At 38.6% G+C, this 27,596-nt stretch overlaps 1 protein-coding gene across 1 annotated transcript; it reads left to right on the top strand.

The window, feature by feature from the left end:
* Nucleotides 1–9,442: 9,442 nt before the first annotated feature.
* On the top strand, nt 9,443–13,543 carry LOC107750630 (protein sprouty homolog 2-like). Its single transcript, XM_016566157.1, has 2 exons — nt 9,443–9,985; nt 11,745–13,543. The coding sequence occupies exon 2, from the start codon at nt 11,796–11,798 to the stop codon at nt 12,699–12,701; it is 906 nt and encodes a 301-aa protein (XP_016421643.1). The 5' UTR covers nt 9,443–9,985; nt 11,745–11,795; the 3' UTR covers nt 12,702–13,543.
* Nucleotides 13,544–27,596: the final 14,053 nt, after the last annotated feature.

The following is a 27,596-nucleotide window of genomic DNA, read 5'->3' as shown; positions in this document are numbered from 1 at the left end:
AAGGTAAATCAATGAAATATTTAGTATTGTTGTGTAGAATAATGCCAGCTATAGGACAGCATTTATGCAGCCTCTAAAAAGACTGTGAAAGGTCATTAAAAAGTCCTGTGCAAACACACTTTTAAATCTGATTATTATTGAAATTATCATGTTGCCCCAAATATGTATTCCTTAAAAGTATTAGAAGAATAGTTTATGGAATCATTAAGAAACTGGAGTTGACCTGGAATCATTAAGTTCTATGCTATTCCCATTCCTTCTCAAGAAATTGACATACTAATATTTGAATTCATTTTTTGCATAGGTCTACTTTGCCTCAAGTCAAAAATCTGTCTGCAGTTAGGGTTTAGGTCAGGATATATATTAATACTGCAATGCACGACACAGCATATTTTGAAGAGATCCACTAGTGTATTATTTTCCAAACTTTAAAAAACTAAACTGATTTTTCCCATTTGGCCCTGTGCATCACGACACTTAGAAGAAGTTATCACCACCGTGGGCTCAAGAGTTCAACATGATTTATGACAAATTCAGCCTGAATTTCAGAAACCTGAGCTGCTTTATGTAGTCGGCTGAGTCACGTTTTCCTCAGTCCTGAGATATTATTTCCATTACCAATTAGTTCACATAAAAGTAGAAAATTCAGACTCAATCGATCATTCTTAAGACCTAAACTGGTCTTTTGGGTGCATTTGAGAGCTGCTGCAATATGCAGCCTGCAGTTGTGGGGGGTAATTAGTGTACAAGATTTACATGCAATTTTTGAAGACCATGAAATATTAATAATGCAAGAGCAGACTTGAGTTACTTTTGCTCTAAGAGATGCAATATTGAAGTAAGATGCAATGTTGAAATAATGGCCCCAAGATCAAAAATAAAGAGAGAATTATTTTAGTAATGCATTTGAAATTGCTTGCTTCTGTTTGATTTTTCCCGAGACGCAATCTACGTTTGTATTGTTTTATCAGTTCAACTGACAGCAAAACGACAGCATGTCAGCATGTCTAACTCTGTTAAAGCTGCAGTTCACTGTTGCAGAAACAAACTGCAGAAACACTGCATGACGTAAAGTGGGTCAGGCCAAAATCCAACCCAAAGTGGCCCCCATTTCCTGCTTGTTTACGTGGCCTCAAACCTCCGTCCCATTCCAAAGCGCCGGACTGTGTTTTTGACACGTCAATTTGTCACATTTATCCCAAAGTCAAAGATCCGGGTCTCGTCGCGTACCTCCAAAAACACATTTTAGCGTTACTCCACATTGCGACTGAATTAGGAGCTATGTTCCCTCTCCACGACCATCTGTGCAGTTTCCTAATGAGACCAGACTTCACGCTGGACATCAATCTCAATTAAACTCTGATGGCTCCAAATCACCTATGGCCTAGATTGGGATTTGACGGTATGATCCAACTGCCTGCGAGTATGAGAGATTGTCGTTAATTTTTTTTGCTCAGTTAAAGATACAGGGGCTAGATTAACCACCGCGGCCTGCAGAACAAAGCTTGGCTGTGTCCGCGTGTGGCTGTAAACCAGCGGCCGCGTCGGGAGCCAAACAAGGAGAGTTTGTGCGAACGTGTGCGCGACGGCTGAAGCCGAGCTGCAGACACAGTTCTTTCTTTTAATAAATTTTAACAAGAAATTTTGCATTCCAACATAGCGTGGCCAAAAAAAGTTGAGCAAGAAGGCGGCGGTTCTTCGACCCTGCTATGTTTACACGGTAAAATGAGGCACTTAAATGGAGATTAGGTTTGTTTATTTAATGAGTAAACATTCTTGATTTATTATTTGGTTTAGGGGGGGCATGGGTGCGCTCTGAAATCATTGTGCTATTAGGAAGCACGGACAATTTAATCAGAACCTATTAACATGATGGATATGACGGCTCTAGCATGGAACACACTGAGTGCAAAAGGAAATGAGTTATTTCTGTCAGTCTTAGGGAATATTAAATGTAATGAATGGACGGTAGTTTGTGGGGGGAAAGAAAAGTGGTTTTACATGCCTCCGGACAAGAGGCCTGAAGCTGAAGGCCACAGTTACAGGATGCTTTTACGGCCAGCTAATTAGACTAATCCAGGTTGGATTTCTTCTCGCATCATAATTTATCGACGACTGCAGAAGCTAGTTCACGTCAACGGGTGTCGTATTCAAATGTAAATTAGTTTTAGTTGAACAGTTTACAGTATATATTTTGAATTGTAATGTGATGCAAAATGTTTTATTAGAAATTATATAAATTATTGGCAGGTTTACAAGCAAATATTTTTATGCATATTGTGGGATATCAGAGAAAACATTGAGATTACATTATATATTATATATAGCCGCTTTTAGCTATTATGCCGCCCGCAGTTGGAATCAGCTTCCAGAAGAGATCAGATGTCCTAAAACATTAGCCACATTTAGATTCAGACTCAAAACTCATCTGTTTAGCTGTGCATTTACTGAATGAGCACTGTGCTATGTCCGAACTGATTGCACTGTATTTTATGTATAATCATTTTCTATTATTAACTGTTTTAATTCATTTTAAAATTCCTTGTTTTTATTGTTGTGATTTTTTTTAATGATTATTTTAATTCCTTTTATGTAAAGCAAGACCACAGGAACCAGATGAGTCCTCTGCACAATCTGACTTTGTTAAATGACGATGCGTTGCACCCGCAGTCCTCTCTGGCGGAATACTGTAGGTTTGTTTGATCCAGAGCAGAATTTATGTTGTTAATCGCTGAAAATATTATCCAGATAATTTTCCCGATCCACTCCGTGAACTCGTGAAGGCACGCGCGCATTATTCAAACACACCTCACCAGAAACACGGCATGTCGCAATCTGTGACGAATGCAGGCAAGAGCCAATGAGCGTTCGATTATCCTGCCGTAAAACCTGTCGTTTGAAGCGGCAACATTTGAATTTGTAAAGAGCGCGTCAGTCAGCGCGGGCTTTGCTGCTCACGGTCACTGGACTAGCTGCTCGAGATGGAGAAGATCGCCGAAAAAGGCTTGGATTTGGGTCTGTTCCTCGCAGTCCTATGGATTCGGAAGATTTGGATTACAGCGCACTAATAAAATTGTTTCATTTCGTAATTATGTTGCGTTTTTGGTGTATTTTATAGTTCTATTGTCAGTCACAGCATGTCGGAGAAAACGCCTTTTGTGGCCCATGGCAAACAAAGTAAACATTACATGACACATGACAGTAAAGGTTAAACGAGTGCAGAAATTGTATTTATTTTAAGGTTTTAAAGTGAAGTCTTAACATGTAGGCCTATTCTCGGAAACGAGCTTGCAGACGAAATCACACAGAACAGAACGAAATGTTTTAATTTCATATTAAGTAAACGAGTAAACAATTTAATAATGCAATTTAAAACAGGTCATTGATATGACAACTAAAAACAACAATACTAATAAAATTAATGCCGCGATTTCAATATTCATAAGGATTCATTTTTAGGTGTCGTCAATACGTCAGTTTTGTACGTTTAAATGCTGAAAATACGTAAGTATTTGTACGTTTAGAGGCTGAAAATACGTCAGTATTGTACGTTTTAGTGCCTGTAAAAACGTAAGTAAATGTACGTTTTATAGAACCACGTTACGTAAAATACATACGAATTATCATGAGATCACGTTGGTATGTTTTGTATCAGTATTAGATTTGTTTACCTCCTCAAGTGGGTTCACAGATTTTGTGTGTGTGTGTGTGTGTGTTGCATGTCAAGAGTTCCATCTGGAAAAGTGCTCTTTGCGGAAGCACAATTTGAGGAGACGGGATTGTTATTCATTTCTTTTTCTGGAGGAAGAAGAGCTTGCCAGGTATCCATTTCTTTGTCCCAGATGACTGCCGGAGAAGAGGATATAAAAACAGGAACCGCAAAATTTGTGTAATGGTTTTCATCTGAACCTAAAACAATCCACTGTGTGTGAGCAAAAAAAGTGTGTTTGGGAGTCTGAAGGGGACACAAGCTGTCCAAGGATCCAATGGATATTTCATGGGTTCAAAGGATGCAGAATTTAAAACATGAAGGTTTTGATTTGTCACTTTTGTACGTGAGCATGGCCATTTTGAGAAGTGCAAGAGATTGAGGCAATAAAAAGAAAGAAGTGGAACCTATTGACTATAAAAAGTGATTTAAACAAAACCTTATGCAACTTTTTCCTTTTCATGCAAAGCAAATGCTCGGCAATAAGTCTTAACATTGTTTGCAGTGTGCTGGTGATTTAATCTTATCTGAGAGAGAAGAACATTGTTTTGACTAATTTTACAGTGAGTCACTTGGTGTCTCAACTATGTTTATGAAAGGCTCAGCAAAATGCATTTTTATTTCACATTTTCTTGCATATCAGGTGCATTTCCCAGAACAGAATATATTAAGTTTCAAACCCCATAAATGTTAAAGCGCAGCACATAACCTTGTACTACAGACACGAGTGATAAAGTCCCATAGACTTAAAGGGACAGTTCACCCAAAAATAAAGATTCCGTCTTCACTTACTCACCCGCAAGTTGTTCCAAACCTGTACAAGTTTCTTTCTTATGTTAAACACAAAAGAAGACATTTTGAAGAATGTTGGTCACCAAACAGTTGCCGGTAGCCATTGACTTCCATAGTATGGGGGACAAACAAATCCTATGGAAGTCAATGGCTACTGGCAACCATTTGTAAAACATACTCCAATAATCTTTGTTTTTTAACAGCTTTGTCAAATCAAGTGTAGTTTTTCCTCACAAACTGTGCCGAAACCTCTGTAATTATGAAACATTTTACATTTCAGCCATTTCTAGCTAAGCTGAAGTGGTTATTCAACCCATTTTGCAGACCATTGTCTTTCCTAATTATCTTTCCAAATGTGGCATTCGGCACCCTGTCAAAGAGGTGACCCCGCTATCAAAGCAAAACCCAGAGTATCACCAATGCTATTCACAGGCAAATCAAGGGCAAAGATTTCATTACTTCAAATCTGGCATACCTCCTTGGAAGTGCGAGAACAGCTAAACGATGCCAGGCGAAGCCCATGCAGCTCGCCCCCGGGCTGCAAGAGACTTTTTTTTTCTTTATACAAGGCCTAAACTTCCTATGAGATCTGCCCGACCTAGCATAATGACTGTGCATAACCTGCTTTAATTGGGTTAACTGGCTCCAGAGTCAACTATTGTGGTTTTGAAACAGCCCCCCTCCACCGTCCCCTTGTTGCATTATCAAAGAATTTGGTGCACATTATAAAATGCCTAATTACAGGGCGCTCTGTGTTTCCTTCCGACGCCTAGAGCTCACCAGGGGTCATTATTACTTGGCTCCGTGTCCGCATGTGCATCCTTGCCCTCATTCTTCACGTTTTTTTTTCTTTCTTTCTTTCTTTTTCCTGTAACACCTACTCTCGACCCTTGTGGTTCACTCCAACACACGAGCAAATGGATATATGGTTTCTCTTCCTTACAGACACATCTAATTGTACTTATAAAACATCCTCTCAGACATTCCTGTGATTATCTGTCAAATATTTTGGAGATGTTACCGACTGTGACTAACATGTGCTTCTGAGCACAGACTGACACTTTGTGGTTTTTGGTTTTGATTCAAGCAACAACATTGAGCATGCCAGTGGAAATAACAGGGGTTGGTAAAATATATTTAAATGACTGCGAAGAGGAACTTGGTTTAACGTTGCTATCCAAAACATGATAATAAAATAAACTCGATTTTTTTTTTTTACATTTCCAAAAGAAAAAAAATGCTTGCAAATGCAAAACTCATCTGTAAATAAATGAAATGGCATGCTGTGAAGAAGTCTAAGACTTTCTGCATTACCACAGAGAACATTACAATAAATGACAGGATGTAATTGAAACTTCTATCTCTCTATTTCCGTCTCTTCCGACTAAATTGTCTTGCACCACGGTAAAGCCTGAGGTGACAGTGGAGCTTATCTCACAGAACAAGAGGAAAAATAAACGACATCAGGAAAAGAAAACGTCAAGCAACTTCATTAAGCCCACAAATTCATGTCACATTGAGCTTAGCTCAAAGCTAAACCGTCTGTATGCATTTTGTCCACTGCTTCCTCTTTATCTTTACAAACGTGTATAAGCTTTTGTTTGGGGGGCTTTGGTTGGGGGCGATTAGACAGCCAAAGGAGAAAGACAGCTGTTCCTTCAAGAGGTACACTTGGAAATAATGTCAGAAGACTTATTTAGAATTAGTTAGGCACAAGTATTTTTGCAAAGTCAGACAGCCCAGTGATTTATTATTTTCTTTTGTTTGCTTGTTTTAGTATTTATTTTAATTGTATTATTTAATTTAATTTTATAATTATTGTTTATTATTTTATTTTTGGCATTCCCGTTTTGTTTCGTTTCATATTATTAGGTGACTCTCAAAATGTATCTGGGGTATTTTTCACTCCAAAATCAGAAGAAAATATAATGAATATTTAATTCTATATTCTATATGATATTTAATTTATAATTATGAAATAATAATAATAATACAAAATTCTTAAGATATATTTAAACTGAAACAAAATTTGCATGACTGAAACGAAATAAAACCTCATTCTTATTTGTTTGTATACAGTCTGGAAGCATTTACAGTATATAACAGTTACAAATTCAATACAACAAATAATAAAGTGGTTTTGAATTGTACTTTACAGATATAGTCTACTTTACAGTTTAAATATATGTCATAATTGTCTTTTGCATTATGCCATTTTTTGTGTTATGGTAATGACAAATGATAAAAACGACGTTTTAAATGTTTGTTTATTATTATTTTGATTATTATTATTATTTTACGAAAATTGTCGCAATACAAAATGTATGCAACATTTTGTGTGCAACATATAATTTCTTATACGACCCAGACATTTCTGGACAGTCTCCATGAGCTTCACCCAACTATTCGTTATGTGTCTTATTCTAAAAGACTTTTCCCTGCATTTTCCCGTTCAACCCCCTTCTCCCATTTCCTCATGGACCCCATTGACAATGTGTGACCAAGGGAATCTGGGCGTGCTTGGGCAATGGGAGTCCCCATGACCAGGCACAAAGCCCCCTGTCAGTTACCTTTTCACCTTTGGCTGGTGAAAAGGAGGCCCTGAACAATAGGGGCCGCTCAGCTGGAGATGGTGGAGTCTCATGGGTTTGGGAACTCGCTCACTCTCAGCTCGTTTCCTCTTTGACTCTCCATGTTCATTTGAGGCCACCTCAAGGTGCATTTGTTCACCCCCTCCTTCTGATAACACAGAAGCAGCCTTGCCTGTTATTGCCTTGCAGCCTTTTTAAAGAAAAGTTGCTAGAGAGACAGACAGACAATGTGTCAAGGGGGGGTACTTGAAGAAGCCTACATTCTCCTGTGGGAGTACTTCCTATTAGCCCACAATGGTCCATACATTATAAAGTGGCTTTGTATGGAAGCTATTTCCATGCTAAGTAAACTTGTTGTATTGGTGTCTTTCATCCTCTCACTGCCAGATCAGATTTAACTGCGGATCAGACTTTTGTTTGCATTTTCTCTTTTATATATCAACTTTGTTATGTTTATCATATTGCCTATTCTATTTAAGAATTAAATAATAGCCTATGTAATTATATTTCCCAACCTGACATCAGAGCATTATGAATATGATTTCCTATTGACTATGTTGATATTATTGCTGCTTAGATAATCATGCACTATGCATTTCTGGTTAAAATATATTTCTGGTGATAATTCAAGGAATAAACATGGTACTGTTGTTAGCTTCTCGTGCCACTAGAGAGCAGTAATAGGCCTGATTTTTTTTTTTTTTTCATTTCCATTGCGTTTAATAATAATAATAATAATAATAATAATAATAATAATTAATTTAATGTATTATTATTTGGTCATTTAGATTTTAATTTATGGCACAATCAGCATGTGCACATTGAATTGTGGATTAAAGGTAAGGGAAAATTTGAAATGCATACATGGGTAACCAGAACAACTGCATAAAGGTAGATGATTAGATTTTTAAGAACAGAAAGGGTTGAACTCATTACAAGGCAAAGCAAGTTTATTTATATAGCACATTTCATACACAATGGTAATTCAAAGTGCTTTACATAAAAGAAAAGAAAAGAATAAAAAAAATAATAATAATCACAACAATAAATCAAGGAATTTAAAACTTTGAAAATGATTTAAAAATTGGTTTAAGAGGTTTAAAATGAATTTAAAACAGTTAAAAATGATTATACATAAAATATAGTGCAATCAGTTCGGACATCGCACAGTGCTCATTCAATAAATGCGCAGCTAAACAGATGAGTTTTGAGTCTGCATTTAAATGTGACTAATGTTTTAGCACATCTGATCTCTTCTGGAAGCTGATGCAGCAAAATGAATCTTCACCACTTACAAATGTAGGCCTGCAAAAAAGAAAAGAAATTGTTAAAGTTATAAACCTAAGTGTCAACAGTGGTTGAGCAACAGATAAGCTCTCCTGTGAAAATGTTTAGGCCGTGAAAGACTGAGGCAGTGTTCTCTGTAGCGATATCTGATTCGCGAAAGAATCTTTTGAATGAACAGATTCATTTGAATGATTCTGTTGAACCGATTAGCAAACTCTACTGTAAGGGAGGATTTTGTGTACGAGGAAAACTGTTAGCATTACCTGCTATATCACAATGTCGAGAACAATTAATATTAACAATATTAATAAATTTTATTGGGGAATAATAATGTTTAAAGGCTAATGTTTTTGGGACAGTAAATAGGCTGAGAATTATGGGCGAGGTGTGACACCCTAGTTAATAAAGAATTAGTATTATTATTATTAAGAATTATTCATTGTTGATGTTGTTCATAATAACCATCATGATATTTTATAGGCTACATAACTGTATATGCAATTCAACAATTTTCGATTTTTCAGTTACCACAAACGTAAGAATACGAGTGTATCAGAATTCAGAAGTTTGACTGAAGAGGTTTGATTTGACACTGCATCAACAAAACACAAGTACTATCGTCATTTAGAGCTTTAATGTGAATAGTGATTTGTTTAAAACGCCTTTTATATGCCATATCTGACGTTTAGCTCACTGTAAACAGAACTTTGTTTTCGATAAACGACCTTGACAGAAACTTATTTAAAAGGTCGACCCAGATTTCTCACCTGAAAGTCGGTGAATAATTTGCATAAACTGCGCAACATTGGGAATAACCAATATAGCGTAATGTAAAAAATGTTTGTGATAAACAGCGAATTTACTGTAAAAAAAAAAAACACAAAAAAAAAACACGTAAATGTCCCAATAAGACGTAGGAACACCTTTGAAGAATAACTCAAAAGATTTGGCGAGTCGGCTCTTCGAACTGGTTCATTTAACCAAATCTTTCGAGTGAACCGATTCGCTCAAATGAATCGGTCGTCCGTTTGCTGTGCCGTTCTGACACACACACACACACACACACGGGGAGTGAATGTTGAGTCCTGTAGAGCCAATGAGCTGGGACCGGATACGATATATCCTCTGGGACAACAGCTACTCTGTTCACCCCCTTCACTTCCACATGACGCCATTTACAGCATAAACCCGACCTCCTCTCCGGAAAGAAGAAAAAACAAGAGCTGAAAAACTTGAAAGCAGCACAGTGTGTGCCATGCAGCCAACCATTCAACTTGCGAACCGCAACGCGTCTTCTTGAAAAGTCTTGAGCGTATTGTATTTGTATTTTTTCAGTAAACTCCGCTCATTTTGTTGGATTCTGGAACTTATTTTCTTTTTGGCATAATTAGCGGTTTAACAGCATAAGTTGAACTACACTGCGTTTTGGAATACAATTCTGATGTTACCGTTTCGCGCGGAAATACGAGGACGCGCGAGTGTTTGCTCTCATCTGGATTTTTGTGAATGAATCTCCCAATGAACTGAGGACTAACCAAAGAGAAATTCCTACTAGTAGGATATACTCTTCACAACACAAATAGGGGGTTGGGGTGGTGAGATCACGGTAAGTGACGTGTATTACAACTTGTTTGCAGTGGATTTTGACAGGCTTTTATTTTAGTTTCGTTTATTGCTTATGTTTTTTAGTCGTGCATTTATATTATAGTTCTTCATGACTTTTTCCAGTGCTCATGCTCCGCGCCATTCTTGCAGCTGTGCAAATAGTTGCCATACGGATCTGTTCCCTACGTACTTACTTTGCCTTACTTTTCATTCAGTTACATTTGCGAATCGCTATTGAAAAACGTCATCTACAGCTGCACGATTGTTTTGAAAAACCCATACAAAGACTCACAAAAGATTTAAAAACTTTACACATTTTCATTTTTTTTTTGTCGCAATTATTTAAATTTGCCACTAGACATTTATAAACGTAATCTACACTTACAGAATTTTTCTCTTTCCTTCAATAAGAACTCATACGACGTTCCACTAATTATTTTACTACTACTACTAATAATAATAATAAAACTCTGGCTGCTGTTGCAAAGGGGGGGAAAATGGTTCTGTACTTTATGCCAGGTTCAACCAAGTTAAGTATTGCCATAAAGTTAGTATGCATGCTGAAAACCCAGATCAGAAGTTAAAATAGCAGTGAGGAGATAAACAGATGTTTAACAGACATTTTGCTGATGGGGCCTCTCCGTGGAAAGAGAGATCGTGCATTGATATGGTAATTTGGGGTAGTGTTATTTAGATTGAACTCAACTGGTGCTGAGGGTCCCGGCTGAGATATATGGTTCAAGGTTTTTTTGTTTTCTTTTTACTTCAACACATGTGGATATTTTTTTTTTTTGTATGTATGTAAGTTTTTGTCATTAGAGCTCCGCCCCCGTTGATAACATCATAATAAATTTGTGGACCTCATGTTACTCCTATGCACGCCAGATGCTAGATATTAAAATTGGCGATTTGAAATTAAAAACTTTCCAATTTTACTATAACAACAACACTATGAAAATGTGTTATGGTGAATGTAAACTTTTATATTTAACTAAACACTATGACGGCATTACTCGCATACAAGACCGCCATCTCTGTCTAGCCTATATATAAGTTGTGCAATACTTGCATTTTCAAGCTCTTTAAACATTGCATTTGCTTATGATTTTGGATCCTTGTGACTAAAATAATAGCTTGTACCACAAAGCAAAGTGAAGCTGGGTGTACTTTTAATTCTTTTTTCTTTTATTTTTTTCTATACCATATTTTACAAACAAGTTCTAATGTGCTCTGGAAGAACTGAACAGTGAGAATGGTGTTTGCAATGTTAAAATAAACACAAAACCCTAAAAAAATCAAAAGCAAGCCATGGGTGATGTTTGCAAGATGTTTATATAAATGTACAGATAAGTGAAACTGTCATTTATAGGGTGTGTATATATAAGACCATACATTGGTCTCAAACTTTCGTTGAGGATAGATGATGCTTGTGCAGAAGTCAAACTGGTAGATTTTACTCTGCAAAGAGATCCTTATTTATTCTTGATCTGATAATGTGCAGCACCTGAGACACTGTAGAGCAAAAGTGGTTTTGAGTCTACTAGATGTTCCATGAACTTGATAGCTGCAGGTAGTAAAGGCCTGTCCCGTTAATGATCAGCCTTCTAGGGCTGTAGAGGTGGGGAGTAGTTGGGAGATTTGCATTAAGGAGCCTGCCTTCTGCCTTTTCTTTTTGCCTAGTTTATATGATTTACATATGGTTAGTTTATGGGATTTTACTTCCCTGTACGCTCTCGTTTAACTGTCTGTCTTTCCCATAGGACTTCAGATGTGTTCAATGCCAGCCGGAGAGTTTCCACTTCAGAGTAAAGATGGAGACAAGAGCTCAAAATGGCGGCAGCGGCTCCTCTGGCTTGCTGCAAGCTTTGCGTGACACTGGCAGACCCCAGACTGGGGACTCGGAGCCTTGGGAGGGTCAGGTGCTCTCCCTGGACCAGATAAGGACCATCCGCAGCAGCAATGAGTACACGGAGGGCCCGACAGTGGCGCCCCGTCCGCCGGCCTCCCAGCAGAAAACGGACTCGCAATCTTCTAGCCCGACTTCCACCACCTCCATTGAGCTCTCCGAGGCCCAACGAGCCGGACAGCAGACTCCTCAACAAGCCCCTCAGTCGCCAAGGAGCGCCGTGAGCAGATCCACCAGTGGCACCAGCAACGGGTCACACAGCACTGCCAGGGTCAGCACAGGCAGCACCTCGTCGGAGCAAAGACTTTTGGGAAATGCAAGTGGGACGGGCGATCGGGTGGTGAGGGCGCAGCCTAAACGTTCAGAGCTGAAGCAAGAGGAACTGAAGCCCTTGGCCACGACCCCGGGCCAGGCCGCCGACGGCAAGCACTCGAATCGCTGCGAGGACTGTGGCCGCTGCAAGTGCGAAGGGTGCACCTGCCCTCGGACCCTGCCGTCCTGTTGGATGTGCGGCCGCAGGTGCCTTTGCTCGGCGACAACAGCAATGGACTACGCCACCTGTGTCTGCTGCGTCAAGGGTCTCTTCTACCACTGCTCCAGCGACGATGAGGATGTGTGCGCGGACAAGCCTTTCTCTTGCACCCAGTCGCACTGCTGCATGCGGTGGACGGCCATAAGCGTCCTGGCACTTTTCCTGCCCTGCCTGCTTTGCTACCTCCCGGCGAAGGGCTGTGTGGCATTGTGCCAGGCGTGCTACGACTGCACCAGTCGGCCAGGATGCCGCTGCAAGAACAAAGGAGTTGAGAAATAAACGAGGCTCGGTTCCTGGAGTAGCACTGGGAAGATAACGTTATCTGGGACTATCTCCAGTGCAGTGGGAAAATATTCGCAAATTGTTGTAGTTTTGGCACTGTAGACCAAGAGGTGACATTGGATTGGCAAAAACTGGTTTGAAGTGGTTTGTTTGTCTGTTTGTTTTTTGCTTTTCTCTTATCCACATTCTCTCTTTCTATTTCACTCTTTAAGGGGGATAGAGTTTGTTGCAACTTCCTTCCCCTGTCCTTTTCGTTTTAAACTGAAGTCCAGAATGTTAGCCCTATTGACATTCAGTAATATGACTGATAAAGGTGACAGACTCTTCTAACAAACTGTTTGTGAATAGTATCTGCAAAGTATGTAAATTAGCTCTTTTTCTGAGAGATTTTATTTTTGTACATATAATATTTCAACTGTGAAAAGCATTGTGCCAAACCAGAGGCACCTTGACAGATCCATATATATGATGCATATATAAAACGTGTATAGTGCTGTACATTCGTTTTGAATGTACATCAATCACTCTTTTGATATTTTGCCTTATAGAAGAGAACCCTTACATGAATTATCCCTACAACTATACTTGTAAATTGTACAGGGACCCTAAGAAAAACTTTATTTTCTAATTTCGACACATTGTTTAGTGTAAAAATATTTATTTGAAGTTTTATTATTTTATAAAGTAATATTTATTTTGAGAGGCATCTTTATAGGCATCACCCCAACTTTGAGAAACAAAACCTCCTCTGTTGTTGCTGCAAAACAAGGGTGACAAGGGTGTCAAATCTGATGCATATGTTCACTATAAAATAGAAAATATATTAAAGTTTTGAAATTAAACAATGCATTTTCTGTGTTCTTTCTGGCCTGCTGTTGACCTTGTTTTAACGCCTTTGAGCACAAAGGCCCATTTCAGAAAATCTACTGTGTTTTCAATCGCCTTTGTTTACCCAATGGATCTTCTGTCAGGGTCGCGTTTCACTTCGCGTTTATGATGAAAGCGATGATGTTCGCAGAGCTTCGGTTTCGAGGTCATCTGAAAATAAAGCGATGAAAGTGATAGTGTACGTTGGCGAATCAGCAAAATAGGTGCGTTACTGAGAGATTCTATCGATGAGATCTTCCTGCACAAAGGAGATCAAATGAAGTGTAATATAGCTCACTAGAAATGCAACATTGAGTATTGTCTGGTGTTGACTGTTATTTCATGAATGATCTTGCTTTAACCGTGACCATTTGGAGACATAGGCGTAATCTCGACTGGAAAATTGCCGAACTGTGTTAGTTTGTGTTGACCAAGAAAACTTGACAAAACTTTAGTCATGCAATAGTCACACTGAATTAAGTTATCAAGTTACGATTACCAATAATTAACACCAGTACATGGAACTCCAAACTGCTTGTCTGATAAAACCACCCAAACAAACTGATCTCAGATCAAGATCAAGCCCAGTTCCTTTACAAAGAAGCCCTGATCTCGAGCCAGACCTTCAGGGGTAACTTCCAGCCTCCCCTGCCAGCAGCGGATACTGGCTGCATTTACTTCCATGGGAAACATCTGGCACTGGTTTAATCATGGAAGTATGCGAACCACTAGTTGACATCAGGAGGATCAGAGATTGTTTCTGTTGGCAAGCCATTGTTTGCTACGCTCCCTCCAATCCTCACTTGTGTTATGGAAACTGCCCTGTGGGAATATTAAGAGTAGATATGGTATACGCAAGATGCTTTATCAATTCTGCTTTTGAGGAAATTTTCACTCCCTAGACACTCTCCGAGTTGCTTGGATACGGTTGTGTAAATTGCGATCTTTAACCTTTTTGTATTAAGAAACTTGATTGCTAAAACATCGCAGATAACTCCGTTTGCATTATAACAACTTTATTTGAATATGGCATGAGCAAAATCACTTTAAAACTAAATATGACTTTAAAGTTCTCAGGTCCCAGATTTTACATTCCAAATAAAGTGACATACAGTTGCACCAAAAGTTTAACTGGTCTGTGCAAATATATGGTTCATTGCAGTTTTAGTGGTCTTTGGAGTACAAACCATTAGTTGGGAATCACTCTTTAAAACTAAAGCAGCTTAAAATGTCAAGGTCATGACATTTTTTTTATACATCAAATGTTTTTTTAAATTAATATATATTGATCTTGCAATGCATGCACGCCTCCTTTTGTATAGTCACAAAGTAAAAAGCTGTTCCTTTTTTCTTCCTTGTGACATGATATGCACTACTGGCATTCGCACTGTTGGTTCAGCGTGTTGGCGCATGTTTGTTATTTTGCCGAGGGTTTGAGTGACAGGCAGCCAGCTTTCACCCCTTGGTAGGGATGAGCCTCCTTCCCCGTTTACGCAGCAAAAGATGGAAAAACAAAACCGTCCCGATCGCTCGAGTGCGTCGTTTTCCGGCTTGCCTCCCACCCATTGTTTTAAGCTGTGAATGGCAGGGCAGCGACGGGGGGTTGGTTTGCTCAAGAAAGCCCCGCAAAGGGTTAAAGACATTACTTTAAATGACAATGGGCCAACAGTTTACCCCCACATTCGAACCCTTGTGTATTCACCATCTTTTCATTGGCCCTCAGTTATTTCACCGCCTCTTAAGCCTCTTCAACTACCTGCTTGGTATTCTCACAGGGCAGCCTTTGAGTGCGAGTGTGTGTGTGTGTGTGACAGCACACACGCGCATGTTTCCTTCTTTGCGTGCGAGTGTTTAGCAGCCGCTAAATGTGTTGTTATGGGTGCAGGCAGCACAAAAGAAGGATAGATGGGAAAAATGACACCCCTTTGAAAGAGCTGCAATTGCATGCCAAGTTAAAGAAAAATAGAGAAATATAGATTTCTCCATTGAGCAGAAAAATGGGTCAGATAAAGGCTGGGAGGGTTGACCTCAATAAACAGACAACAGACGGGACGGAACTTACTTTGTCTCAAAAATTAACCCTAGTATTAAGTGCTCGCCTAGGCCGGAACGTCTAGTTATTGTCAAAAGGAATGGATTAGACCAATGGGAAGTTACTTCATTTGTCGTTGAAGACGTTATGTACCCGTCTATTGATGTTTGGTATGTTTTGAAAGGGTATTGATTACTTCCATCCTCATTCTAAATTTAACAGTGTCAATGAGGACAAGCTACACAGGCAAAGAGAGATAACCCTGACTGGTTACCACAGGACTAAACAGGCAAACAAAATTGCAAGGAAAAAAGGAAAGAAAAAAAAAACAGATATTGTTTAAAGGTATAGTTCATCCCAAAATTAAATTTCCTTAAGAAAAAAAACAAATCACAGTCAACAGGCTGTCAAAATATGGTGCATGATATAAAAACACAACATATTCACATTTGGAGAACACAACTGAATCTAAACTGAAACCAAAAAAATATAATCTTTTTCATTAACACACACTCAGATCCGGAGAGACACCCCCATTAAGCAAGAGCAAGAGAATTTGAAAAAAGAAAGTGCGCATTTGTACAGAAAAAGAACGAGAGAGAGAGAGAGAGAGAGTAGGCAGCAGAGCAATTGGAAAAGCCCCCAGAGCGTCTCTTTGTTGGTTTTAGCTGGGCCCCGGCGCTCATGCCCCGTTCTGAAGCCCAGATCTATTCAGTCTGCTCATCAAGGCAGAATACTCAACAGGAAGGAAGGAAGCGGCCCATTCTTTATACGCCCATTGTCTGACCACCGGGCTTAAGCAATCAAACAGCAATGTGCCGAGAGAGAGAGCAGGATGAGGTGCTCGGTGGGGGCAGGGAACGAGAGCCCATGGTCTGTGTTCCATCCTGAAGTTTTTATCTGTGTCTCTGGCAGTCAGGGGCTTCCCAATTTCTTCACAGTCACAATCTGTATGCATTTTAAAACGTGTTCTGATTCTCATTAAAGACAGCATTGGCTTTGTGCACATTTTGAACTTAGGGATGGAAACATGCTTTACACAAGTATGCAGACATTGCACATGTGCTCAAGATAGAGGGTTTCAAGTGTTTGCACCAAATGAAAGTGTTATTATTAAGCTAAAAGCTATACAATTCTATAAAATATTGATTGTTTTTCTTGCGTTAATTCTTTTTTTTTCCCGTCAAAAACTCTTGTTCCGCCAGTATTTGACTTAAAAAGGAAACTGACTGTAGAAGAAGACAGTTAAAGTTTTCCTTTCTCTTTGGAGTGTAACAAGCTCTTGGTGCATAAAGAAGATCTGTAAAGTTGCAAAGACTAAAGTCTCAAATCCAAAGAGATATTCTTTATAAAAGTTAAAACGGCTCGTTCTAACACGCCCCCACATGTCTACGTGTAAAAATTGACGCGTTTCAGAAAGGCGGGGCATAGAGGAGAAACAATAATGTACAGTATGTGGAAAATAATGTGTTTTTTGAACCTTAAACCGCATAAACAGATTTCATTACACCAAATAATGTTCTTTTTAGCAGCATCATATGACCCCTTTAATGCTAATGTGTGCTATAGTGCCCCTTGTGGCAACGCTGGGAATGCAATGCACACGTGTGGTCTGGCACTATATTTCAGACCTTTTTTGTTAAATGAAAGACAATATGAGACATTTGCGGTAAAATCATAAATAATACAAACGTATGAGTGTTACAATCTTGCGTGTTAAATTTGCTTCCCCCATTGTAAACTTATACCGTGACATTCTGCAGCATTCTCTCACTCTCGCTCTGTCTCGCTACAAACTCAAACTACATTCTAAAACTCGTCCTGACATTCCTGCCTGAATGAGCCTTCGGCTTTACCCAAAGGCAGGGGAAGATTAAGTTTCCGAGAGAAAGAGGGATGAAATTCCATAATTGCATGGTCCTTTCTCTTCCACCCTCTTTCTGCACCTTCCCACCCTTTCTCATTTCAACAACAAGCACCAGATCTTTTCATAGCTTAACATGAAATAAATTCATCATGAAATGCAATCATTCGTAGTTTTATTTTAAAATGACACTATACAGCAATTGCATTATACTATGAATATTTTGACTTCAAAATAAATATTTGCTTAATTATGTAGAATTGACACATTTTTCATTTAATATTGAAATAAGTGAGTTTTATAATATTTTATATTAAAAATCTCATTTTTTTTATTAGTTGTGGCAGTATGCAGTTTGAGGAGAAATATGATATTATTTTTCTAAGCAATTCTATCACCTGGTAGAATATAAAATAAGAACAAAAATAATTTAATGTAATTTAATTTATCTAAGTAAATAAAATAAACAATACAATTCAATACAACACAATACAACGGACTTACACTGAAGGGTGAAGCCATATAAAGACCAGAATACCAATAAGACTTGGAAATTGATTTTTTGTTGACCTGTACCAGTAAGCAATCACCTAGAAACCACCCAGAACACCCTAACAACCAGCATTCTAGTGGTGATTTTGCATTGTCAGGCTGCAATCACATTTTCTTGCTTAAGTGTCAACTATATTACATAATATAGTCCTCATGGGAACTTTAAGCTTTAAATTGTTCAGCTTAATCTCAAACTTAAAAATTCACGACCGGCATGTAGGTACACTGACATTCTCACACACACACAGGATATGGACACGATTCTCTGTCAGCGACAAGCAATCACCTAGAAACCACCCAGAACACCCTAACAACCAGCATTCTAGTGGTGATTTTGCATTGTCAGGCTGCAATCACATTTTCTTGCTTAAGTGTCAACTATATTACATAATATAGTCCTCATGGGAACTTTAAGCTTTAAATTGTTCAGCTTAATCTCAAACTTAAAAACAGTTTCAAATCACGACCGGCATGTAGGTACACTGACATTCTCACACACACACACAGGATATGGACACGATTCTCTGTCAGCGACGAGAAAGCACCTCACAAGTGTGTTTCTGAGAAGCTTGTCTGCCATTTCCTGTGGAAACTAACCACACAATCCATCCACAGACAAACACGACAATGAATAGACCACACATCGCATCGCATGCAGTGGCCCCAGAAAGTATTTGGACACTTAACATTAAAGTCACACTTAAAAACGTCATTGCATTAGAACAAAGTTCTCTAAACAATACTTTTCTGAGCCATTTTGTTCTTGGTCTCAAGGTGAATTTAAGTGCATGTGTTAAGTTTACACAAGTGAAATTTATTATGTTAATGTTTCACAACCATAAAGTGTCACAATGTGTTTTTCCTTAATTTCAAACAGTGTATCTATTGTTAAATCATTTCAAACCTGACAAAAGTGTGCTTGTGCAATCTTTCTGCCTCGTGTTTTGATATGTTATCCAATGCAAAGCCATTCACAAATTTTAAGCCTGACACAAGTGTACAAATAATTTTTTGGGCCACTGTAAAAGTTAACTTTTAAATCGTCACTGAGAAAGAAAAGATAAATCTGCTTTAAAATAATAGCATTGCATTAAAATGCATATGTTAAAACTTAAATTCTAAATCTTTTTGCAAGCAATTATTATGCATTTATGTTTTCGTTTTGCTTCAATCTTGTTTTCACCCGAGAAGGTTCATCTTTGCACATGCACTCACTTGCATTCATATTTCTGCACATAAAAAAAGCACGCACACACAAAGAAAACCTCAAAATGAGCATGCACGGACACATGGCCGTGCACCGGAATCATCATGAATCCAGGGCATATCAATTATCTCTCTTTAAAAGAGAAAAGAGCGGAACCAGCTCGGGAAAAAGGTGAACGCTGGGACAGCGGGATAAGAAATGAAAGAAGCCTCTTTAACTTACGTAATAGGCGTCACCGCGCATTAGGACTGGGGAGAACTTCCTAAATGAACAATCCAGCCTGAAGCCAAAAGGAAAGAGGGATGGGGAGGCTGGGGGTAGAAAAGAAGGAAAGAAGGGCAGTGGTCTTGCCTTGGGGTTAATTGAGTTAGAGGACACGAAGGAGCCCTGGAAAAGGCCCACGTGGTCGTTAGGGTTGGTGAGTGTACAGGACTAATTAGAGAGGAACACAGACAGACAGAGGCTGGAAGCCCAGCAGGCTTTTGGAGAGCGGGATCACGGATTGAGAAACGTCTGGAATGAGCGAGTTGAGGAATTTGTGTTTGCTGATCTGTTTAGTTGCCCTTAAAGGAGGTCAAAATTGATTGCATCTGAGAGATCTGATAAAATATGAAATAGTCACATTTTGTATTTTATACAAAACTTATATGTTTTATCTCAACGTTAATTCAACGGTGTTAGTGCTATTCTCATTAATACACATTAAAAGAACTCAGAACGCTTTAGCAACTGCAATGGAATAAAAAACACTCTTAGTGACTACCTAGAAAGCACTGAAAACAGGACAGTGGACACTCTAGCAACTTTGTACTATACAACTCAACATGCTACAACTCAACATGCAAAAACTCACTTCAATTGCCCAGAAAACTACCCAGAACACCTTAGGAACATGCTAAAAATCACGCAGAATACCTGAGCAACACCCTAGAAACTCCACAGCAATAGACTAAAAACAATGCATAGCAATGGGCACCCAAAACAGAATGGTTAGAAACCATTCAAAACTACTCAGAAACTGAATAGAAAGGTGCTATAAACACCCAAAATACCTTAGCAACCACCCAAAACATCCAAGCAAGTCCACAGCAACCATCAGTTCCACTTTAAATGCCCAAGCAACTTGCTAAAAAACACTTTACACCTTAGCAACAGACTAAAATGGACTAAAAACCGCACTCATCCCTTTAGCAACTACTTAGCAACCGCTCAAAACAAGACAGTCACTATTCAGAACAATTCGGTAACTGAAAAAAAAAAAACATTGAAAACAGCTTAGTAACCACCTAGCAACATCCTCATAACCATCAAAACACCCTAGCAACTCCATAGTAACTGTCAAAATCCCACATTAAATTCCCAAACAGTTACCTAAAACCTGACTATCCAGAACACACAAGCAATATGCTAAAAACCACTCACACCTTAGCAACATCCTAGCAACTGCATAGCAATGGACTAAAAACCACACTCATCCCTTTAGCAACTACATAGCAACCACTCAAAACAGGACAGTCACTATTGAGAACAATTCGGTAACTGAATGCCAATGTGTTAAAAAAAACACTCAAAACACCTTAGCAACCACCTAGCAAAATCCCAGTAACTACCCAGAAACCCCTAGCAACTCTATAGCAACAGACTAAAAATGAGCTAAAAACATTTTAGGAACTATCTAGAAACTACCCAAAAACATCAGTAACCATTCAAAACAATCCAGCTACTGAAAATCAATGTGACTTAAAAAAAAACATTGAAAACACCTTAGTAACCACCTAGCAACATCCCAATAACCATCAAAACACTCTAGCAACTCCACAGTAACTGTCAAAATCCCACTTTAAATTCCCAAACAATTACAGGTGCATCTCAATAAATTAGAATGTCGTGGAGAAGTTCATTTATGAGCCAAAATCATCACAATTAAAAGAACCAATTAATTAAACTACTTCAGTCTGTGTGCATTGAATTTATTTAATACACGAGTTTCACAATTTGAGTTGAATTACTGAAATAAATGAACTTTTCCACGACATTCTAATTTATTGAGATGCACCTGTATGTAAAACCTCACTAACTACCCAGGACACCAAAGCAATGTGCTAAAACCACTCAGTACACCTTAGCAACACCCTAGCATCTACATAGCAATGGGCTAAAAACCACACTCATCCCTTTAGCAACGACCTAGCAACCACTCAAACAGGACAGTCACTATTCAGAACAACTCTGCAACTGAATACCAATGTCTTTAAAAAAACCATAAAGCACCTTAGCAACCACCTAGCAACATCCTAGTAACCACCCAGTACACCCTAGCAACCACATAGCAACGTGCTGAAAAAGGCCCAGAACGTCCTAACAACTGCACAGCACAGAAAAACATTGCTGATATTTTCTTCAGAAAGTTTACATATGCCGTTCTGTATGTTGTCCGGGGATCAGAGTGAGGAGAAGGCCAGCATCTCAAGATGATGTAAACAGTGTACTGGGCGTTAAGCCACACGTCTGCTGGATGGATGAGGTTGTCAGCCAAATTGTAATCACAGTACAACACCAACACAACAGGAAAGGCAAATGCTACACATGACTCCAACCGCAAACACGACAAACGTTCACGAGCCCCCGCCGACCTGCAGCACGTCGACACAATACCACATGACAAATCACAACAAATTATAGTGTGTCAATTTTATTGACATTTCTCTGAACGTGCCCAAAGGAAACTCTTACTCACAGGTTACTCTATCATTGCTCAGGAGACTTGAGTCACATTTATTGTTTCATGCAAGTGTCATGTATTAGATGTTACAGATTTTTTTTTCCGTAAAATAAATATATAGTTTTATAAAATTGTGTAGATTTTTATAAATTACTAAAGCTAAAAATGGCATAGCTTAGTTAATTTGGTTGTGGATGATTTTAATGATGTTTGCTTTTTTTTTTTTTGGTATCTTCCACTAGATCTTTTTCTCATAGGAGAGATATCAGACACTCAACCTAAAGTCTCATTTTGCTGTGCATTTAATCTCATTACTTCATGGGAAAGAAAAAATGGATATGCAAATGTTCATTTTTATTTTTCATTTTCATTGCATACAAAAATCGCAAATGAGTTTTCTGAACTCTGTGACTATTTAGCATTCTTTTTTTTTTCTTGTCAGACAACATCCAAAATTGCTGAAATCGCACTACAGGAAATAAAAATCACAAATGAGATTCCAAAAATCCCAATTGTTTCTCCTAGCCAGTAATGAGGCTCAAAGGAAACTGAGGCCTTTTGGATTCAGAATAGCATTTTCCGCTGTGTTCTAAGAGTGAGTGAGTAATAAAGTCTAAGAAGGGATCATTTACAGTGGGTCGTCCATACAAGAGGTGAACGACTGCAGAACCTCACAAGACCCCAAATGACACATCGTATAATTAATGACCGACTGTAAATACCCCTCCCAACCGAACCCATTCACTCGCTCCCAACAACCAGCCAGCGGCACACAATGGCGTCCACAAGAGCAGGACTAACAACAGCATTTAACATAAACCCTTCAACAGGAACACAGCGCTTTAGCAAATCATTAACCAGCCCATCACCGTCGCGATGCTACCAGGACTGGATGTGCTCTACGGCTGGTCTGAAAGCAGTAGCTATCTCTTTTGCATGTATACACACTTCTGCACTATCTACCCCCTCCCTCACCCTTTTCAGGCCTTGTGAAGCAAGCAAACGGGACGGTCGGCAATGGTTTAGCATGATGGTGTTTGAACCCAGGAGCTGATTGCTGTTGACTCACGCATTTGAGTGTGTGCGCGTCTCGGCACTGATTAGCACAGTCCCCATCTGTTTCTAAACAGCAGCGACAGTTTTTTGATCCCATTTCCTAAGTAAAGGCGTGCCTTTTTATACATTCATTTGGGCCAGACATAATTTGACTCACTCACTGATGAACAAAGTTGTTGGTGGGGTGTCGCATCTAAACTTTTTATTGCCACTTTAAAGTGTTAAAGTAGTCATGCATGCGCCTTTGTACCAACTTTTCATGTTTGTCCTTATCTTCACAAGAAGAAAAGGGGCTCTGATGTTTAAACAAGGTTGTTAAGTTTATAGGTTCAGTCCCGAGAGCCAGGGCGCCAACTGCTTCATAAACGACAACTTTATCTCACACAAAAACATTAAATAACGCAAAATGTTTTTTTTTTCTTTATGTGAGACATGGTTGCTTGAGAGTAATGATGGCCATAGGAAAAAAAAATCACACATCTGTTCTCAGATCCTAAAGGAACATTTCTCATTACATTCTAGATCAAATGATGTGAGCTATAAATCCACATAAATTTTATAGCTCTATACACCTACTGTCTCTCAAAAAAAAAAAAAATTTTTAAAGATAGTAATTAATTCTTCTTCTATTTACTGTATCTCAACAATAGTCTTATTTGTTTATAAAAAAGTTTATTATTATCTATTATTATGATTATTATTTTTTTATTTTGTGTGTGTGTGTGTATATATATATATATATATATATATATATGTGTGTGTGTGTGTGTGTGTGTGGTGTTATTATTATTATTATACCTATTTTATTGTTAACCTTGGAAAAAAAATAAGTTAGAAAAGTAATATCACTCAAAAATCTGCAGTAGGATTCATGTCCATAGTATAAACGGTTGCGGGACAAGTTAGGTACTGAATTTAATAGTTAGCTTTAAGGTTTTGTTCAAAACACTAACCAGCAATAGTAATAGTGGCACTAATAGTGGCACTAACTATAAACTGTAACTCGAAATACAAGCTACAAACATGAAGCTCAACTTGCAAAAACATTTGCATGTATGCAAATCTACTAGCTATGAAATCCGTTAGAGATGTAGGACACATGCTGAGATATGCAAACACAACCTCAGAGTACGAAACCCCTCTTTCAGATTGAGATCACTGTTCTATCTCTACCAAGCGTGTGTAAGTCACGACGGTTGCGTACGAAAAGAGCCATTGAGACACGAGTTATAAACTCGAGGTACACAAACCTGCAAGCCAAATACGGTCACATAACCACCACGGTAAGAAATTACCTTTTTAAAGCAATGCTGAGTGAGTTGCTCAGACTAAGAGGAGGCGTATATTTAGTATAAAACAGGTTGTGTTAAATGTGAGTTGGGCAGCTGCGATAATGAAAATATCCTTCATCACAAGGGCAATAAAAATGGGTCAGGCCACATTTCTTTAACAAACACGGAGACGGACAGCCACCCAGTCATTCAGCGAGTAATACACACACAGACTTTCTTCCAAATGTTTCCCCATACAAAGTTGCTTTCCATAAAGTATTGCGCTACGCTTGTTTCTTAAACGGATTTCCCATGATCTCCAACTAAATTAAATTAAAGCTCCATAAATCTCGGAAACTGGGATTAAACTCAAGCACATGATTAATGGGCCCGTTTTATTAGTGGTTTCTCCGAACAGCTGTGGATCTCTCTGTCAGCCAAAGTTTAATAATTGTGTTTGCTAAGGCAAGCATCGCTATTACTATTGCTCATAGGGTCGGGGATTTGAACCAGTCCCTAAGTATTATGCAATCCGAAGTATTAAAGTTCAGCCTGTAACTGTCTGCTATAGGCATGAGTGATGCATATATTGTAAAGCTTCTTGGGGAGGTGTGCTGTAACTTAAACAATAAAAAAATCCATATCCGTATCTTAAAGTCGTGGCCTAATGGTTAGAGAGTCGGACTCGTAACCCAAAGGTTGCGGGTTCAAATCTCGTACCGGCAGGGATTGTAGGTGGGGGAGTGAATGTACAGCGCTCTCTCCCACCTTCAATACCACGACTGAGGTGCCCTTGAGCAAGGCACCGAACCCCCAACTGCTCCCCGGGCGCCGCAGCAAAAATGGCTGCCCACTGCTCCGGGTGTGTGTTCACGGTGTGTGTGTGTGCACTTTGGATGGGTTAAACGCAGAGCACTAATTCCAAGTATGGGTCACCATACTTGGCCACATGTCACGTCACTTTCACTTTTCACTTTTTTTTTTAAGATAGGCTCCAAACACCCAAACAACCATAAAGCAATGTGCTTAAAACCGCTCAAAACACCTTAGCAACTGCATAGCAATGCATTAAGAATCATTCAGCAACACCTTACACCCTAACAACGGCATAGTAACACACTATTAATTACTCAAAATACCTTAGCAACACCCTAAAAACTGCATAGCAATGCACTGATAATTACTCAGAATGCCTTAGCAACACTCTAACTACTGCATCGTAACACACTAATAATCACACAGAACACCTTAGCAACACCCTCGCAACTGCATAGCAACACACTAATATTTGTCCAGAACACCTTAGCAACACCCTAACAACTGCATAGCAATGCATTATAATCACTCAGAACACCTTAGCAACACCCTAGCAACTGCACAGCAACGCACTAATAATCATTCAGAATGTCTCAGCAACAGCCAAACAACTGTATAGCAATGCACTAACAGTCATGTAAAACACCCTAACAGTTGCATAGCAACACACTAATAATCACCCAGGACACCTTAGCAACACCTTAGCAAGTGCACAGCAATGCACTAAGAATAATTCAAAACAGCAACACCCTAACAACTGAATAGCAATATTCTAAAAACAATTTAGAACACCCTAACAACCTAGCAACACCCTAGTGACCACCCGGAACAATCCAGCCACAGCATAGCAATGTGCTAATTAAAAAACAAAACAAAACTCGAATCTAGTTCATTTAATGCTCTTTTGTAAAGATTCAAAAAGCCCTTGCATTGTTTCATATCATTGCACAATATTGTGGATTTCCCGAAATCATTCAAGAAAAAAAATCTTTAAAAAATAAGTTAAACCTCCTCTTGCATCGTCCTTTTATGGCTCTGACTTGACAAAAGACACAAAAAAAAAACCTGCTAGAGTGTATAAGGAGGGTGTAACAAAAACCAGATGCAGCAGCAGCAGGAAGAGCAGAGCAGAGCAGTCTGGGATAAGGGATTAGAGAGTGTCACACCATTCACCTCCACTGCAAGAGAGGACCTGTTAGTGGATTGGAAACATGTCCTCATTCAATAGGTGGAAGGATACAGGGTGGAGACAGATATGTTGGGGGTTTAGAGACAGATAAAACCAGGCATCAATCCAAAATCAAGTGTAACGCAATTAATTACCAAACAAACAATTAATTACCAAACAAAAAGGTAGTATTAATATTGTGACTCTCATATAACTCTCATATGACTGTGTTAGTGTCTACACTTATTTCAAATCAATATGTATTACCTTAGCAAATGGTACATACTCTGATCACAAAACAAACACAGCACACACAAAAGTGGATTAAAAATTACATTTTAATATGAATAATAATTTTGGTGAACAGTTTTGGATATTGAATGAAATATAATACATTTATTATTTCTCATGTCTGCCATGTTGAATTTTTGTTTCACTGAGCTTGTTGCAACCATGCTGAACTTGACTTTCTAATGAATGTCCGGAAGATTTGTTTTTTTTCCAAATGCGTCATCAGTATAAAAGGGAAATGAAGTGTGCAAAGTGTTTGTTTGCATTTCAATGCAACTTTTAATTCAGTGTCCACATCCTGCTGAGTTAACTTTATCTATTCAACCTTTCAGTCTAACTGTCACCTTTATTGGTTTTGTATATAATATCTAAGCAGATTAACATGTGAATATTCCAAAAACGAAATGAATTAATTAATTAAAATGACAGCTTAAACTATAGAAAGAGGAAAACAAATTGTAATGTAATTAAATCTGAAATTTTAATGCAAGCCAGATTTCCTCGTTTGGCTAAACAGCACAGTCACTGATTGGCATGAAGTGACAAGCAAAAAAATAAACAAAATAGAATAAAATAAAATAACAATTCAATGTCTGTTGAGTCTATCAAAACAAGTTTCCTACCTGCATTTCTGACCTGTTGAAACTACCTGCATCAAATTATCTGACTCACACTTTCACTTATTTTGTCCTCAGTTATTTCCATACTTCCACAAGAAATCTGGTCTTAATGAAAATGACTACATATTATGTCAGAGGCTCTACAAATCAAGCAAGCAATAAAAAGCCCTTAATGTTGATATTGTCTGGATCTGCTAAACCTCATCATCTCATCACAGGAAACTGACACAACCCACGCACACTATAACAGCTCTTGCTGAAGGGCATGGCATTGTCTTTTCTCGTGATAGTGACAAACAATTGTTTTTTATTAGATGCACAATCAAACTCTGATGCAATAATGGCCAACTAGCTGTCAGACTTGCAAGAAGTCAGACTTGATTAATTGGTATCACATTCAGCTTTTAGCTAAATATATAACCCCCC

The sequence above is a fragment of the Sinocyclocheilus rhinocerous genome, unplaced genomic scaffold (genome assembly GCF_001515625.1).
Source record: "Sinocyclocheilus rhinocerous isolate Xijiao unplaced genomic scaffold, SAMN03320098_v1.1 scaffold1302, whole genome shotgun sequence".
Lineage (NCBI taxonomy): Eukaryota > Metazoa > Chordata > Actinopteri > Cypriniformes > Cyprinidae > Sinocyclocheilus > Sinocyclocheilus rhinocerous.
Note: the sequence above shows the minus strand (reverse complement) of the source record. Positions and strands in the feature narration are given on the sequence as shown.